Raw genomic sequence first — 17,045 nt, 5'->3', positions numbered from 1 at the left:
CTTTATTTTCCGTTTTTCTTTTTTTCAGTTTTCTTTTCTGTTTTTTTTTTTTCTACCAATAAAAACTGGTAGGGGATGTCATTTAAGTAAGATGCTTCAACTAACCTGCATCATCATAAACATAATTTTGCTGTTGCTCAACAGAATGGGCATTGACAGGCACCAGTTTTAAAATTTAAATTGTCTAATTATCTTTGGAATGAGTTTTTTTTCATTTTTTTTCATAAAATTTTAATCCGTCAACAAACATAATTTTACAACTTTTTTCCTTTTTTTTTTTTCTATTTTTTTATTTTTAATTGCATTTTCACCCACAACAAGGCACAGTGCCATGTTGATGTGGGGGGCTTCTATCTGGGACATAATTGCAGGGGTACTATGGAGGTAGTTTTGCAGCAAGATGTCTGTTTAGATTACACTTGAACTTCTGCATGTCAGTACAGTCGAGGAAGTAGGAGCCCAGAAGAGAATTCCAAAGTTTTGCAGTTCTGGGGAAGAAACTACTACAATAGAAGGCTTTCTGGCATTTAGGGATTTCTACTATGTAGGGGTGGGACTTTGCTGCTTGTCGGGTTTGATTAAACATCAAGGGGGTAACAAGGCTTGTACTTCGTTGTAGCATCTACTATTAAAATATTTGTAAAATAAGCAGAGGAATACAACACTGCATCGATGGGGCAGAGGTTGAAGCCTAGATGACAGTTCGGGACCTATTAGGTTGGCGATTCTTTCCTCAAATAAAACTCAAATATTTGTTTAAAAATATATTTTAAATTAAAAGTTGAAATTGAAAATTCAGGATTATATAAATAACTATATTGGTTTTTAGTTGGAATTTTTAAGGGTTTTTTTTTTCCAAACAAAGGGATGTAACAGTTCATTTTTTATTTTAAAATATAATCTGTATGAAAATACTTCTGACCCAGTCAAAGTATTTCCTAGAAGGATTTCAATCTAATTACATCTTATTCTTAACAACATGCTGCAATGATCGATGAAAAGAATTGATGAACCATAATTAAATGTTGATTTCTTTTGCATGAAGAAAACTATTGATGACAAAAATCGAAAAAAAATAAAAAGGCTGACTTTATTTTATATATTAGATATACATATTAATTTTTAGTAAAAGCATTTTGAACTTTTGCTACGCATATAAAAAGGAAAGTTAAAAAGTTTATTATTTACAAAAACCCCTTTATTTGTTTTGTTTTTTATTAACTAATTGTTGTTTTCCTATTCTCGTCTACCAGTAAGTCGCTGTTGGGTCATCAACCATTCCTGTCTCTGATCCTCACCTGTCTGAAAGGACAAGATGAACAACGTGAATGCTTGCTCTCATCACTACATTCCCAGTTGGAGAAATTTATCAACAACGTCAAAGAAGTTTTGGTAAATAAACACTTTAAATTATTCTTTTGACTTTTATATTTATTTGTGTACTAGCAGGACCCATGTACTGGCATTGTCCAGTGGAATTATGTTACAAAGCCAGAACAGATTCAAACAAAAAAAAAAAATCAACCAACCCCCGTAAAAAAAAAAAAAAAATGAAAATAGTGAGTATCCATGCAAGCACAAAAAAAATAATAAATTAAGCAGTGGGCAGGCAGGCTAGAACCTGTAACGCTAAGAGGAAAAGGAAGTTAAAAAGCGAACGGTTTAGTCGTCGGGCCCACTGACAAATGACGCTGGCGACGTTCAAAATAAGGCTAGTCATTGGAAGGCGTATGATGAGTTTGCAAAAATGTTGACGAAAAAAGTGACTCCTCCTTGTAAAAAGTGGCCAAGTTGAAGGTGAAAGAATGTTTTTTGGATATTTGTTGGTGAGAGACTAAGCTTTCAAACGATACCAATTTTGTTAGTGTTGGTCGCATGTCAAAAGCTTTTAGCGGACATAGGCACAGACAGGTGAGATTTATACAAGAAGATAGAGATTATGCGTTTTCTTTATTGATCTTGAAAACCCGTTTTATTTTCTACCACCGTTTTATTTTCTACCACCGTTTTATTTTCTACCTCCGTTGCAAAAAACTTGTCTTTTCTACCTCTTTGTACTTTTTTTTAAGTATGTTCTGCGATTTTCTATCGATCCCAAATACTCGTTCAACTTGCTACCACCACTGCAAAGAACTTTCAGTTTTTTTGCATATTGATTCAAACATGTTCTGGTTTTAAAAGTCCTCGGAAGTAAAGAGTATTACGTAATTTTAAGACCGAATCACGTTACTTTACCTTAATCTATTGCGATTTGTTAAAATATATTTGCACAAATACACATTTTTTTTACACAGTGATCACCACTTATCAAGGCCTGGAAGCCACTCGGGGATAAGGGTTATTGCAAGTACATTACGTTAGTGTGGAGATTTGATGAAGTGTTTACTTAAGGGGGCGGTTCATTAGGAATTTGTTAACATTGGACTTGAAGACATCCAAGTTGTAGTCCGGTGGGAAGCAGGCAGACGGAACAGAGTTCCACAGGCGTGCAGTTCTAAGAAAAAAGCTTTGTTCATGGAATCCGCGTTTTGATTTAGGCACAGATATAGAGTGGGGGAAATTTATCACAGTGGATTCAGCTAGACAGGTGTTTTTCATGAAAGATTGGTAAGGGGGAACCAGAGATTGGAGTTCAGACGAGCACCTGCCATAGAAATAACGATAAAACAAGGATAGGCTCGCAACGTCTCTTCTGTGGGAGAGAGGTTGCAGGGTAGAGAAAAGGGCATTTTCTTCTAATTACATTCAAATGAAATTTTTATGAACAGTCTTTCTAAGAATTTATGTGGAATGCTTCCCTGCAGACTACAACACGGTCATCTTCAAATCCAATGTCAACAAATACTTGTCATAAATCGTCATCACAAGTCATCAAATTTTGTTCATTCCATCATTTTCAAATCCTCTCATAATATTCTTCATCGTTTAACTGACAATCTGTTTCATTAACCCGTATCTTGATTGGCTTTTAGTCTTGATAATTGGTGACTCATTAGTAAAATAGATGTATATATTCAAGAAAATGTTATTAAATAACACCCCCCCCCCTCCGACATGGAACAAGAAACTTACGCCCACTAATTTGAGCTAAATACTAAATGGGAAAATATACAGAAAATTTAAAAAGGCAGTTATTTTTAAAAAACAAAAATACAGAAAAATCCATATTTACTTGTCACGGAATAAAGATGTTATAGTTAAAAATTGTATCACGTTGTAGTTTTTAGGGTTTTTTTTTAAGAAACTCAAATTTTATAACAAGCTGATAGGCAGTATACACCATATTTATTTAGGATTCATTAAGGGCAAAAAACTCACAAGGGCAAGTAACTCGATTTGACTAACAAGATTTATCAATTTCTTTATAAATATGACATCGATAGCTGCTAAAAATACTTAATTGCTAAAAATCATAAAATTTGATTTTCTTAAATAAAATTAAAAAAGTACTTGATCAATTTACATGACTTTTGGAACATAAATTGATTATTTAAGGGAACAGTTCAACATATTTACATTGGACTTGAAGATGACCATGTTGTACTCTGCTGGAAAGCAGACCAGCAGAATACAGTTCCAGAGACAATCAGTTCTAAGAAAGAAGCTTTGTTCATGGAATTTGCATTTAGATTTAGTCACAGATAAAGGGAAGGGGAGCTAATCAAGTGTTTTTTGTGAAATTATGACAGGAGGGGGGAACCATAGATGGAAATTCAGACGGGCACTTGCCATAAAAAATAATGATAGAGCAGAGACAGGCTTATAATGTCTCTTTGGTAGAGAAAGAGGTTGCAGAGAGGAGAAAAGGGGCATTTTTTTTTTTTTTTTTTTTTTAAATTAAAAATCTAATTTTATTTTCTTCCGTAGTCATTTTCAGTTTCTTCCATTTTTGATTGACTTTTTTTTCCATCTTTTGTTTTTTAGGATCGTAGTCCTGATGAGAGCAAGATCCGTCAAAATCTCAACGAAGCTTTGCAGTTACGTCTCAGTTTGGTAAGTTACAATCCTTTTCTTTATCGCTTCAGTTTATGATGCATTTTTTTTCGTTAGATCGCAGCATTTGTCAGTTGGGTGTATATTTAGAATTATACTCATTTAATAAAACAAAAATACAGAAAAAAACTCCATGATGTACATATGCATGATGGAACAAAGATGTCATATTCCAATAATCATGTAATTTAATCAAATAGTTTAGCTTATGATTTTCTTCATTTGGTGTGTGTGTGTATATATATATATATATATATATATATAATTTCATAACTTACTACTTAACTCTAACCCTTATCTATCTCCGAGTGGCTTCTGGGCGTTGATAAGTGATGACCTCCATGTAAAAAAAAAAAAAAAATCTACTTGCGTATTGATCACTGTTGAAGTAAACACTGAAAATTGATAGATAAAATATTCATCTGTATAACATTTTATGTGGATACATGAAATAATTATAATATATATACATATGTGTTTGCATTGTAGTTGTGTGTGTAAAAATATATATATATATAGGCGGCATTTTTTCGTAGACATATTTCATTAAATAAAATGGACATTTTTTGCCCATTAATTCTGTTTTTGATTCTTTTCAACTTCTGAATAATGGTCTTCACTTCTGGCAGTAATATCCTTAATAAAGTTATTAAAATAATTAACCAATGAAAAAATATACACGTTATGAAGAAAAAATTATATAAATTGTTCAAAACTAGTTCAACTAATTTATCCTTTACAATGAACCCAGAAGGATTGGAAAGTACTCGTACTTATGGTAAATATGGTCATTACATCAGCCAGTTCCTGCCTGAAATGAAGATTGTTATTTGGAAGTTGGAAAGGATTGAAAGTAGAATTAATAGACAAAAAAACGTCTTTTATTAAAGGAAAATATATATGACCTCTGAAAAATTAATCTATTACATTGAATTGTGTTATAGATTTAGTTATTGAAAACTTTCTAATAAATTTTCAAACCTGAAGAGAAACATAAAACAAAATGTGTTCGATCTTCTGCAATTATTTTGTAACAATTTTATTGATCTCTGCCATTCCAAATGCATCATATTTTTCATTTTCTGTTTTCAACGCAGGTCGGTGGTATGTTTGATACAATTCAAAGAAACAACACAACCACAAGTGATTGGGCAATATTATTGGTCCAACTTATAAGTCATGGCGTGGTCGATATGGAAACGAATTAGTAAGTAATTATCTTCACCCATTATCTGATGTTTTTGAAAACAAACAAAAATTGGGGATATTATAAAACAATCTGTTGCAATATTTTTGGCATAATAAATGAGGGTATGATTACAGAAAGAGAGAGGGTTCTGCTTACAGACAAGGTTGATACGAACTGACCAATGAAATGGAAAGACGTTCTGCTACCAACCAATCAGAAACCGGAATGGCTCCATAAAACATACTGGATATTTTAGGATGCTGCACATACTTTTCGCACGTCACATGAGAAGAAACTTTGCTCTTCAGGACTTTTACATTTTCGCTATCCAACGGGAAACTCTATTCTTCATCAGCAAGCTTTTACAAATCAAGATTTCTGCAGATCAATAATTCCCCCCACTCTTTATCTGTGCCTAAACCTAAACGTAGATTCCATAAACAAAGCTTCTTTCTTAAAACTGCACGCCTGTGGAATTGTCTTCCGTTTTCCTGCTTTCTGGCTGACTACAATATGGTTGTGTTCAAGTCTAACGTAAATAAGTTCTTGATGAGCCATTCCATATAAGTTATCAAATTTACCAAATTTTCATTACTAATGATTACTACATTGTCCAATTTCTACTGTACACTCTTTAACCCTTATCCTTGAGTGGCCTCTTGGCCTTGATAATGTGGTGATGCCTATGTAAAAAAAAAAAAAAAAAAAGATTAGCTATCCAATGGAAAATTATTCTTCTCTTCTAAAACTAAAATGGTTTACAACGCTAAAGGTTATTTACTTCAATGGATTGGAATGGAAATTCAAATTGTGGCAGGTGAAATTTTAGGGTTATTTCCAAATTTAAAAATGACATAAAATAATTCAGATACAATCTGAAAATCGGAACGACCCTGAATTTGTTGAAATGAACGCAACTGTTTCTGCAGACTTGGTACACTGTTTAGACTGCAAAAGACTTTGATAATGCGAAATACCTTGGATGGTAGCTGCAAAGCATTGAACATATTAAGAAAGCATTATTTATCCAAGGGAAATCCAAAATTATTTGTTCATATACAAAACTAACATCTTTAAAGCGTATGGAAGCTGAGCCAATCACAGACTATATTACAAGGCCGAAAGCCATAGCATAACAGAAAGTACTTTGGTAAAATTCAGTTCTAAGTGACACTCTTTTGGAGGTTGAAGGTTCAATCACCAGTGCAGATGATACTAAGAATACAGTTGCGAAAAATTACATAAGCTGACGCAGCTAGAACGTTATCCCATCCTTGAGATGCAACAATTTTTCATCTGAAAAAAGTGTCGCATTTCAACGAATGTGATTGTGTTACTCGTGTCATGCTTGTGCACATATCATAACACATTTTTAAACGAAAGCTATCAAAACGAAAAAGGGGTGAAAAAAATATACAACAAATAAATTTTACCAAAGGCAAGATATCTTATTCTACCTACATGGATGCGTTTCTGTGTTTTTAGATAGTGAATGCATAAGTTCAGTCATCTTAACAGTGCAATTTGCAATCCCCTCTGATCCACTCAGATGAAATTAAAAAAAGAAAAAATAGGAGGCATTACTTTTGGAACGTTTTTCAAATATGATGTCTACGTATCCTTATTTTCTCTGCTGTATGTGTCGATCCGCACTTGCCTGTATCTTTGTGTCCCTGTTTGTATTCCCCACCCCACATGATTTGTTGTGGCTTTCTTCTTACTCCCCTTCCACCACTTGACTATCGTTTCTTTTTAATGGCTGCTTATACTTTTCTCTCTCTCTCTTCTATAGCGAACTATTCACCACCGTCATAGATATGTTAAGCGTGCTCATACATGGAACATTGTTAGCGGATTCAAACGAAAAAGGGGATGATAATAAAAGGGCCTATCAGAATCTCATAAAAAAAGTCAAGGTAAGAAATTTGTATTTGTATTCTTCTTTGCATTAATCTCTGCCCACGTATTATTTATTCAGATTATCTTGATATATAATTGTTATTTATTTACATTATCTATTTATTCAGATTATCTCGATATTTAATTGTTATTTATTTACATTATCTATTTATTCAGATTATCTCGATATTTAATTGTTATTTATTTACATTATCTATTTATTCAGATTATCTCGATATTTAATTGTTATTTATTTACATTATCTATTTATTCAGATTATCTCGATATTTAATTGTTATTTATTTACATTATCTATTTATTCAGATTATCTCGATATTTAATTGTTATTTATTTACATTATCTATTTATTCAGATTATCTCGATATTTAATTGTTATTTATTTACATTATCTATTTATTCAGATTATCTCGATATTTAATTGTTATTTATTTACATTATCTATTTATTCAGATTATCTCGATATTTAATTGTTATTTATTTACATTATCTATTTATTCAGATTATCTCGATATTTAATTGTTATTTATTTACATTATCTATTTATTCAGATTATCTCGATATTTAATTGTTATTTATTTACATTATCTATTTATTCAGATTATCTCGATATTTAATTGTTATTTATTTACATTATCTCGATACAAAATTGTGTTATTTACATTATCTTGATATTTAATTGTTATTTATTTACATTATCTCGATACAAAATTGTGTTATTTACATTATCTTGATATATAATTGTTATTTATTTACATTATCTCGATATATAATTGTGTTATTTACATTATCTTGATATATAATTGTTATTTATTTACATTATCTCGATACAAAATTGTGTTATTTACATTATCTTGATATATAATTGTTATTTATTTACATTATCTCGATATAAAATTGTTATTTATTTACATTATCTATTCAGATTATCTTGATATATAATTGTTATTTATTTACATTATCTATTTATTCAGATTATCTTGATATAAAAGTGTTATTTATTTACATTATCTATTTATTCAGATTATCTCGATATATAATTGTTATTTATTTACATTATCTCGATACAAAATTGTGTTATTTACATTATCTTGATATATAATTGTTATTTATTTACATTATCTATTCAGATTATCTTGATATAAAATTGTTATTTATTTACATTATTTATTCAGATTATCTTGATATAAAAGTGTTATTTATTTACATTATCTATTTATTCAGATTATCTTGATATAAAAGTGTTATTTATTTACATTATCTATTTATTCAGATTATCTCGATATATAATTGTTATTTATTTACATTATCTCGATACAAAATTGTGTTATTTACATTATCTTGATATATAATTGTTATTTATTTACATTATCTCGATACAAAATTGTGTTATTTACATTATCTTGATATATAATTGTTATTTATTTACATTATCTCGATACAAAATTGTGTTATTTACATTATCTCGATATATAATTGTTATTTATTTACATTATCTCGATACAAAATTGTGTTATTTATTTACATTATCTATGCATATGATAAAATAAAGTTGATTTGTTCCCCTCTATTAAGTAAGCAGGACCTAAATCATTGTCAGTTGTCATTATCCATAGATGCAGCCCCATATGGTTATAAAGGGAGGTTGCTAGCATTCTAGACTTCATGATGTGTAAATGTGAGAGAATTGCTTTATGTACTGCAAAGACGTTCCTCCCTCAACCGGTTGATGTGTCGTCCTCCATGAAAAGTCCTTGCCAAATGGGTTGATGTGATCCGCCAAAGATCGACAGATGATGAACCTTTCAAATATTTAGAGACTCATGAAAACTTTCTAGACAAAATCAGAATTCCCCCGATGAGGATCGTCATATTAACTCGAAATAACGATATTACAGACATTGTAAAAGAATGTTCGAAAGTGTGAATGCATTGATCTAGTCAAAACCCACCTCCCCAAAAATGTAAAGAAAAAAGATTAAGTTAAAACCTGCTTTCATATAGGAGTGAACAACCCCCTCCTCCTCCATCTGAGGAAAAGAAAAAAATGAGAGGGATCATAATTTGAAATTATGTTGAATTAAAACGTTAGTATATGCATTTTGTCGCTATTTTTTTTTTTTTTTATTGACCGTTTTTTGTTCTTGTTATCTATTGTTAATTGTATACGCATAATCACGTTGACACACCGTTTAGCCTGGTTAATACTGAAATGGGTGACCATTTGTGAATTCCGCTCTCCGCTTATTTTGACCTTGTTTACAGTCGTCCTGGACTTTTCCTTGTCACTGGACTCAAGCAACGTCAATTCAGAAGGTGTGGTTATTTCCCGCACAACTACCTTGTAGGTGGTATCCATTATCTTTTAAGACTGAACAGAAGCAGATCTATTGTTTCACTGACACTGTTTAAAATATCACTGTCTGAAAGATGAAAAGAATGTCTTGTCATTATTTAACATATATCCCTGTTAACAGTGAGCGTTACTTCTGTTTTGTTTTTCTCTCTCTGCCCTCACGTCCAGGATGACTGTAAACAAGGTCAAAATAAGCAGAGAGCGGAATTCACAAATGGTCACCCATTTCAGTATTAACCAGGCTAAACGGTGTGTCAACGTGATTATGCCGAACAAAAAGCGGTCAATAAAAAAAAAAAAAAATAGCGACAAAATGCATATACTAACGTTTTAATTCAACATAATTTCAAATTATGATCCCTCTCATTTTTTTCTTTTTCTCAGATGGAGAAGGAGGGGGTTGTTCACTCCTATATGAAAGCAGGTTTTAACTTAATCTTTTTTCTTTACATTTTTGGGGAGGTGGTATTGACTAGGTCAATGGATTCACACTTACAAACATTCTTTTACAATATGTCTGTAATATCGTTATTTCGAGTTAGTATGACGATCCTCATCGTGGGAATTCTGATTTTGTCCAAAAAGTTTTCATGAGTCTCTAAATATCTGAAAGGTTCATCATCTGTCTTCATGGATTAAATAAAGAGTTTCATTTGAAATCCGTACAAATTCCAGAGTTTGACAAAAATATACTCGAAGAAGATCAAAGGTGACGTTAGCAAAAACATGTAAATAAAATTTAAGATAAAAAAACAATAATTTGAATAATACAGATTATTAATCGGCATACTGTTTCTGATTTCAATAAAAATTTGAAATAACCGTAAAAAAATAATTTTAATTATCAAAGTCATGTTAAGGTGCAAAATCCACTCATCCAAAGTTAAATAATTGCTGATGCGTTGACACAGCAGCCTAGAAAGAGAATGTCGGCTGAGTTCATGTTTTATATAGAAACTAAAAGAAATCCTAATTCCACATATAAATTATAAACATAATTGTTCATAAAGAAAGTTTGATTTGCTCAAAAAATGTTTTGAATGATGGAGTCCATTTTTTGAACATTTCCATCTACAACCTTCAATGGACTGCAAATAACAGTTCAATACGCATGGTAAATTAAATTTTACATCTTCAAGGATTGGCAATTAACCAATGCCTGGCAGTCCATTGAATAATTCTGAAATTGTCAAACAGCTTCATGACAAGTTGGAATATTTTTATTTTTTAGTCGACATGAAACAATTGTTATAAACATTTGCAAAACTTGTTGGATGCAGACTAAAAACTTGTTGGATGCAGACTAAAAACTCAGCCATTTTGTTTGTAAAAATTTCCAAACAAATCTTTAGTTGCTTTTAATGTTTCTCTTTTTGCAGCGAGAATTGGGCGATAAAAATAACACTTGTATCGACAAGGTTCGACAACTTTTGCCATTACCAAAGAAATTCTATGAAGTTGTCACGTGTGAACCCCATGGAACACTTGTAGATACGAAGGGCAATAAAATTGCAGGATTTGATTCAATTGGGAGAAAACAGGTCAGTACTTCCCCTCCCCCTCCCTTTTTTTTTTTTTTTATACACAAACACTGTGGTGGGATGACGGCTGTGAGTTTTATTTCGTTTTCATGGAAATCCCTCAACACAAGACAAAAAATGGACCAAGTATGTTTCCCTGATTGGCCAGATATCAAACCCTGGAGAATTGTTATCCCTCCCTTTTTGTTATGTTATCTGTCTGTTGTTGAACTATATCTGTTAATATATCAACATGTACAAACGCAAAAACACTAGACGGACACCTGCATCACACACACACACAAATAATCAGATAAACCCATGAATGTTTATATACACAAGTAAACGATTATACACACGTTATGTTGATGAGCAGATATCAGTATTTGTTTATAAAGCATTTTTACAATTTTGCTTTGTTGCAGATAACTGAATTTACAATTTCTATTCATATAAAATAGATCAGGTTTCCAAGTGGAAAGAATTATTTTGTATTGATTGAAGTCTTTCTATTTGGATTTGGTTGTTGGTGGATTTTTGCTATAAAATCATTTTGTAGAATATAATAGCATATCACCACTCGTAGCAAGTAATAAGCATGTGGAAGGGATTTACGTCAAATTTTTGGATTAGTTTGTGAAATGTATAAAGTTGGTTTATGGTCAAAAAACGAAAAGCAAAATGACACCTTTCCTTCAATAACTACAAGAAACCTTTTCTACCACCAATAGCAATGGCTAAGAATACACTGCCTGAAAGTACGTCCTTTAAACTCCTCGGCCTAACATTTACAGGGAACATGAACTGGAATATATACATTGAGAGCATTGCCAAGACTGCTGCAAAGACGGTGGGCTCTCTCTACCGTGCCAGAAAATTACTTACGCCTGAAAGTATCCTGTACCTCTATAAGGCCACCATCCACCCATGTATGGAGTATTGCTGTCACATTTGGGCTGGTGCATCTGCTGCTTGTCTCTCACTCCTGGACAGGGTTCAAAAGAGTCGCCAACCTGATCTGTCCTCTAAGCTTCAGCCTCTGTCCCATCGACGAAATGTTGCATCCCTCTGCCTGTTCTACAAATACTTTTATGGTAACTGCTCTGATGAACTGCAAGCACTTGTACCTCCTCGACGTGACTACCCCCGACGGACCCGACAAGCAACTAAGTCCCACCTCTTTATAGTAGAGATCCCTACGTGTAAGAAAGCCTTTTACTCCAATAGTTTCTTCCCCAGAACTGCAAGTCTTTGGAACTCCGTTCCGGGATACTGCTTTCCCAACTGTACTGATATGCAGAAGTTCAAATGTAATGTGAACAAACATCTTTCTACTCCTCTCCCTTCATAATGCCCCCGCAAATTGTCCGCGATAGTAGCCCCCTACTTCAAAGTGGCACTTGTTTGGGGTGAAGATTGAATAAAAATAAATTAAAAAAAACTGATTATAACTGATATCGTGAAGTAACGTGAAATTCTCATTACTCATATGCAAATGAGATGGAGTTGGCTTGCATAAAAGGTCTGTTTTCTGAGGGGAGGATTTAGACATGAATTTGAACTGCAGCATGTATACATACAGTATTGAGACATTGCAACTTTAACCTCAAAATTGTTTGGTGAAAGTACAAAATAGTTAATCTATTTTTATAATAGACGACAAGGAAAACATTTTTGTGTCATTCATTGCATAGACTGTGATCATCTGCTCATTATCTTTGCCTGAAGTTGGAGTTTGATTTCAACATTGGCCGTAATGTCAGTCATGTCGTCTCGGTCATTGCTGTAACAAAAGGATTTTCTTTTCAAACAAAATGACAAATCACGTTTATTTTAACATCACAATGACGCCCGACTTTTACACGGAATGACAGTTTTTCTGATTTACAAGTCTGTCTTCCAACTATAAACACGGACCGTCAATCGAAGCCAAAAGACTGCATCAATCTGTAAGACCCACAAAGACTTTTCTGGAACGCCCCCCTCCCTCCCCTCCCCTCCCCTCTTTCATCCTTGTAAAGTTTCACATAAGCATCACTTCAATGTAAAAAAAATATTTTCAAGGTTTTTCAAAAATTGTCACTTTATGAATTTAGCATTGGATGGCAGCTTGTTAGAAATTTGTCTCTCAAAAAGGCTGGAAAAGAAAATTTAAATACAAAAACACAAATGCGGAACGTTTTTCTACAAGATCAAAACAATGATTGAATTTACAAAAAAAAAAAAAAAAAATGTTGCATCACTAACGACAGGAAGAGAGAGGAGCAGAAGAAACAAGCAGCAAGCAGTTATCTTTTCCTTTTTTGCTATGAAATCTTCTTGTTCATGCCTCATTGGTATATCTGTCTTTCTAGCTAGTAAAGTTATAATTTAAATTACCTCCCTTAAAAATTAATGAACAAATCATTATTTTCATGGCAAGTTCTTAGCTGAACTCCAAACTATAGTCCCCCCCCCCTTTGCAAAACTTTCACAAAAAAAATCACTCAACTAGCTACAACTACTATAAACGATTTCCCTCACCTTCTATCTGTGCTTAAATCTAAACGCAGATTCCATGAACAAAGATTCTCTCTTAGAATTGCCCGCCTATGGAACACTGTTCCGCTGTCGTGATTCCTGGTTAAATGCATTGTAGCCTTCAAAGCCAATATTTCCAAATATTTTGTTGTACGATTGATTTCAATAACAAAATATTATGTTGTATGATTCATTTAAATAACAATGAGTTTTTTTGATGAATGAAAAACATTTTTCCATTCATTCAGATTATTGACACTTCTATATTACACAAACAAAAAATACAGAATTTCAAGTGAAACAAATGCTACGTAATTGTCATGTTGCAAATAGTAACATATCCAAAAATTATGAAAATTGATAAAGTAGAAAAATTATTAATGAAAAGCTGTTTTTGATAAAGTTTACATCGGGAATAAATTTTGTTCAACATTTTGAATTGTGTCCATCATGTGACACAAGCAACACAACTTAATTATCTCCCTTGTAAACTTATCTCTTTTAAGTGTAATATACTGATTTTGCTACCTTTCACAATTTATTTTTTCATTAATATATTACAATTACGTAGATACTATTTATTTCGTTTGAAATTCAATATTTTTTTGTTTTGTTTAATATAGAAACACCAATTTTTATTTATTCAAAGATTTTTCTGGATTTTCTTGAAACTCCATTCATTCATTTTCTTGAAATTCCATTCATTTCTGAGTTTGTTCTTATTCTTTGGTTTAGGGTTTACAAGTTGCATCGAAGGTGAAGATCACGCCTTGGGAAATAATTGAGGGCACCAAGAATCCAGCTCCGATGTCCTGGACATACTTTGGTGCAGTGAAAATGGAGAAAAAAATGCTCAAATACGATGACCAATACAGGTGAGTTCATCACTTTGATGTTTGTTTCGCTTCATATTTGCTGATTGCAATGAATCAGCAGTTTTCTTATTTCAAAATCTTGTGAGAATAAACAGCAAATTTAGTGACAGCAAAAATGTTAACGCAAGCGTACACCAGACTCTGCACTGAATTTGTTGTTTGTTTTTTAAAAGCATTTTTCATGGAGTTTTGTACGAGTTGTTCGTAAGCGATGATGTATGCTGATTTAATGTTTGCCTGTGAAACAATGGATGACTCGTTATGTTAAGAACTAAACGTAAAAGTGTTTGAAAAAGAAAGCAGAAGACAGTCACTCTGGATCGGAACGAATGTAAAAATTGCTCGCGTTCTTGTTTGGTTGATTTTGAACAAAGTTTATGATGAATGTTGTTCAAGCAATGAACAGGAATGACCAAAGTTTTTTTTTTTTTTTTTTTTTTTTTACTTGGGACTTACCAGTTATCAAGGCTTGAAGGCCACTCGAGGGTAAGGATAAGGGTTAATGAACATAAGGTTGCAGTGTTGTAATCGTTAATGGTGTAAATTGACCAGAATTAAGATTACTTAGGAAGGCGGATCAAGAAAAAGTTGTTTACATTAGACTTGAAAGCTACCATATTGTAGTCTGCCGGGAAATAGGCCGGCAGAACAGTGTTCCACAGAAAAGAAGCTTGGTTCATGGAAAAGGTACATATAGAAAGTGGAGGAAAATTGTTGATAGTAGTTGTAGCTAGATGAATGTTCTTTGCGAAAATTTGGCAAGGGGGTAGTATAGATTGGAGTTCAGATGAGCACTCGTTATGAAAATAACGATAGAGGTCACAGCGTCTCTTCTGTGGGAAAAGGGTTGTAGGGAAGAGAAAGGGGCATCATCTACTAGGTTTTGAAGCCGGTTTTGGACTATATATATTGTGATACATTTATAAAAATGTATAATAAATTATTTTTATTGATTTTTAGCCGCGAGGAGATATATTTTCAGTATATTTTATTCACTGTATCATTTTTCGTGCCAAAAGGATTCAATTCACGTCTGCTCGGTCACATTTTGTAAACAAAACAAGAAAAAAGGGAAGGGGGAGGCCTGCGTGCAGGAGTAGAAGGGAGAGACAGAGATACTGTGAACGAAGAGTGTAAAAGGAAAGAGAAAAGAAAAATAGAGAGAAATAAGAGAGAGAAACTGTGTAGAGAAAGAGAGAGGTAGATCGTATAGAGAGAGAGGGGCCTGAAAAAAGTTGTCAACAGGCAGTGGAGCTTCGCGCTTCAAAGCGATAAGACGTAAGTCAGCAAAGTTCGAGTTGGTGAAGCCAGCGTCGCGGAGGTAAATATCAACAACACCAGCCGATGATCAGCGGTCAGAGTTAGAATATTGACCGAATAAAAGAATGAACCCAGCGAAGGAAGGATCCATAGAGCAGTGAAACTTTTACTATAAATTAAGGACTTCGATGAGCTTCGGAAAACAAATATTTGGAGCAATTAACACGCACGCACGTAATGAAACATGAATCATCCGAAGGACAAAAATATGAAAATTAACCTGCGTGCGCGTAATCAAACGTAAACAATTTACATGAAAGAAATCTATATAAAAAAAGGAGACAAAAGAAATGGCCACATTTCAAAGGACATTCAGTGAGTTTTTCAACCAAAACTTTCATTTCTCCAACATCTCTCTCTTACCCTAGAACCTGTATCTAATTGAGCAGACGATTTCTTGTTTTCTGTGAATATTGACTCTCGGTAGAATTTGAATCATTAACTCATTTCATTTAGTTAGGCATATTTAATTTTCTTTTCTTGAATTGAATTTTATTTTATTTTTTTTCTATATAAATAAGTTTGTTAATTTTACGACAATATTTGTCCTCGTTATTTCCTATGTGATTTCTTTGTCCAGTACATTTCATTTTATTGTTGTCTTCGGGACAGTTGTCTCATTCCCATAACAACGCATTATCAAGGAACCTGGGTAGCTTTTTTTTTTTTTTTTTATATATATTTCGTTACGTCACCCATCTCTACCGTCCCCAGTAGGATTGGGATACGTCGTAACAATATATATATATATAAAAATGTTAAAGAGTATTTTATGACTGGACCATGTCAGGGGAGGGGGGTCACTACTATATATTGAGTACAATATAATAATTAATAGAATATCTGTTCTATAATACTACAAATTCTGCATAAATTAAAATATATTTAAACGTTTGTTACGATCGGGAAATAGAAAAGTGGAATTACTGTTGTTGAGATATGATAACCAGTTTGTGCGCAAGAAATGTAAGACAACAGCGACGAATGACAATTCAGATGTAGAGAAAGTATCATTGATGCTGTTTAGAAATTTTGTTACCTTGGAGCACATGGTGGAGCAGGTGCTAGTATGGTTGAAAAGAGTTAGGATTGGATGGAGATAAGTTCAAGGAATCAGCAGATCAATTGTTTGCAAAATATTCGTTTACACATTTGATGCAAGTTTTTTAAATGAATATAGGCGTGGATTAAGAATATGCGACGATCAAAATTGCATTGAAATGTTCGGATAATCGTCTGCGATGTCATCGTCTACATGTATAAAAGTTAAATACGTTTTAAAATGGAGTACTGTTGCTACAGCTGCTTAGAGCATAGTTGACGAAGATGAAAATCAGTTTTCTAATTTAGTAGGT

General features: G+C 32.7%; 1 protein-coding gene across 3 annotated transcripts in view; it reads left to right on the top strand.

Moving 5' to 3' along the window:
* LOC145297828 (mediator of RNA polymerase II transcription subunit 12-like protein) overlaps positions 1–17,045 on the top strand; it is a 167,678-nt gene that overhangs the window by 111,903 nt on the left and 38,730 nt on the right. For all 3 annotated transcript variants that reach the window (XM_080144154.1, XM_080144153.1, XM_080144152.1), the window contains exons 29-34: positions 1,254–1,392; positions 3,925–3,993; positions 5,091–5,200; positions 6,975–7,098; positions 10,835–10,996; positions 14,231–14,370. In XM_080144154.1, coding sequence (XP_080000280.1) covers positions 1,254–1,392; positions 3,925–3,993; positions 5,091–5,200; positions 6,975–7,098; positions 10,835–10,996; positions 14,231–14,370 — 744 coding nt within the window. The remainder of the gene's footprint in view (positions 1–1,253; positions 1,393–3,924; positions 3,994–5,090; positions 5,201–6,974; positions 7,099–10,834; positions 10,997–14,230; positions 14,371–17,045) is intronic.

Source organism: Euprymna scolopes, chromosome 18, assembly GCF_053919585.1.
Source record: "Euprymna scolopes isolate OS-2025 chromosome 18, ASM5391958v1, whole genome shotgun sequence".
NCBI classification, from domain to species: domain Eukaryota; kingdom Metazoa; phylum Mollusca; class Cephalopoda; order Sepiida; family Sepiolidae; genus Euprymna; species Euprymna scolopes.
Note: the sequence above shows the minus strand (reverse complement) of the source record. Positions and strands in the feature narration are given on the sequence as shown.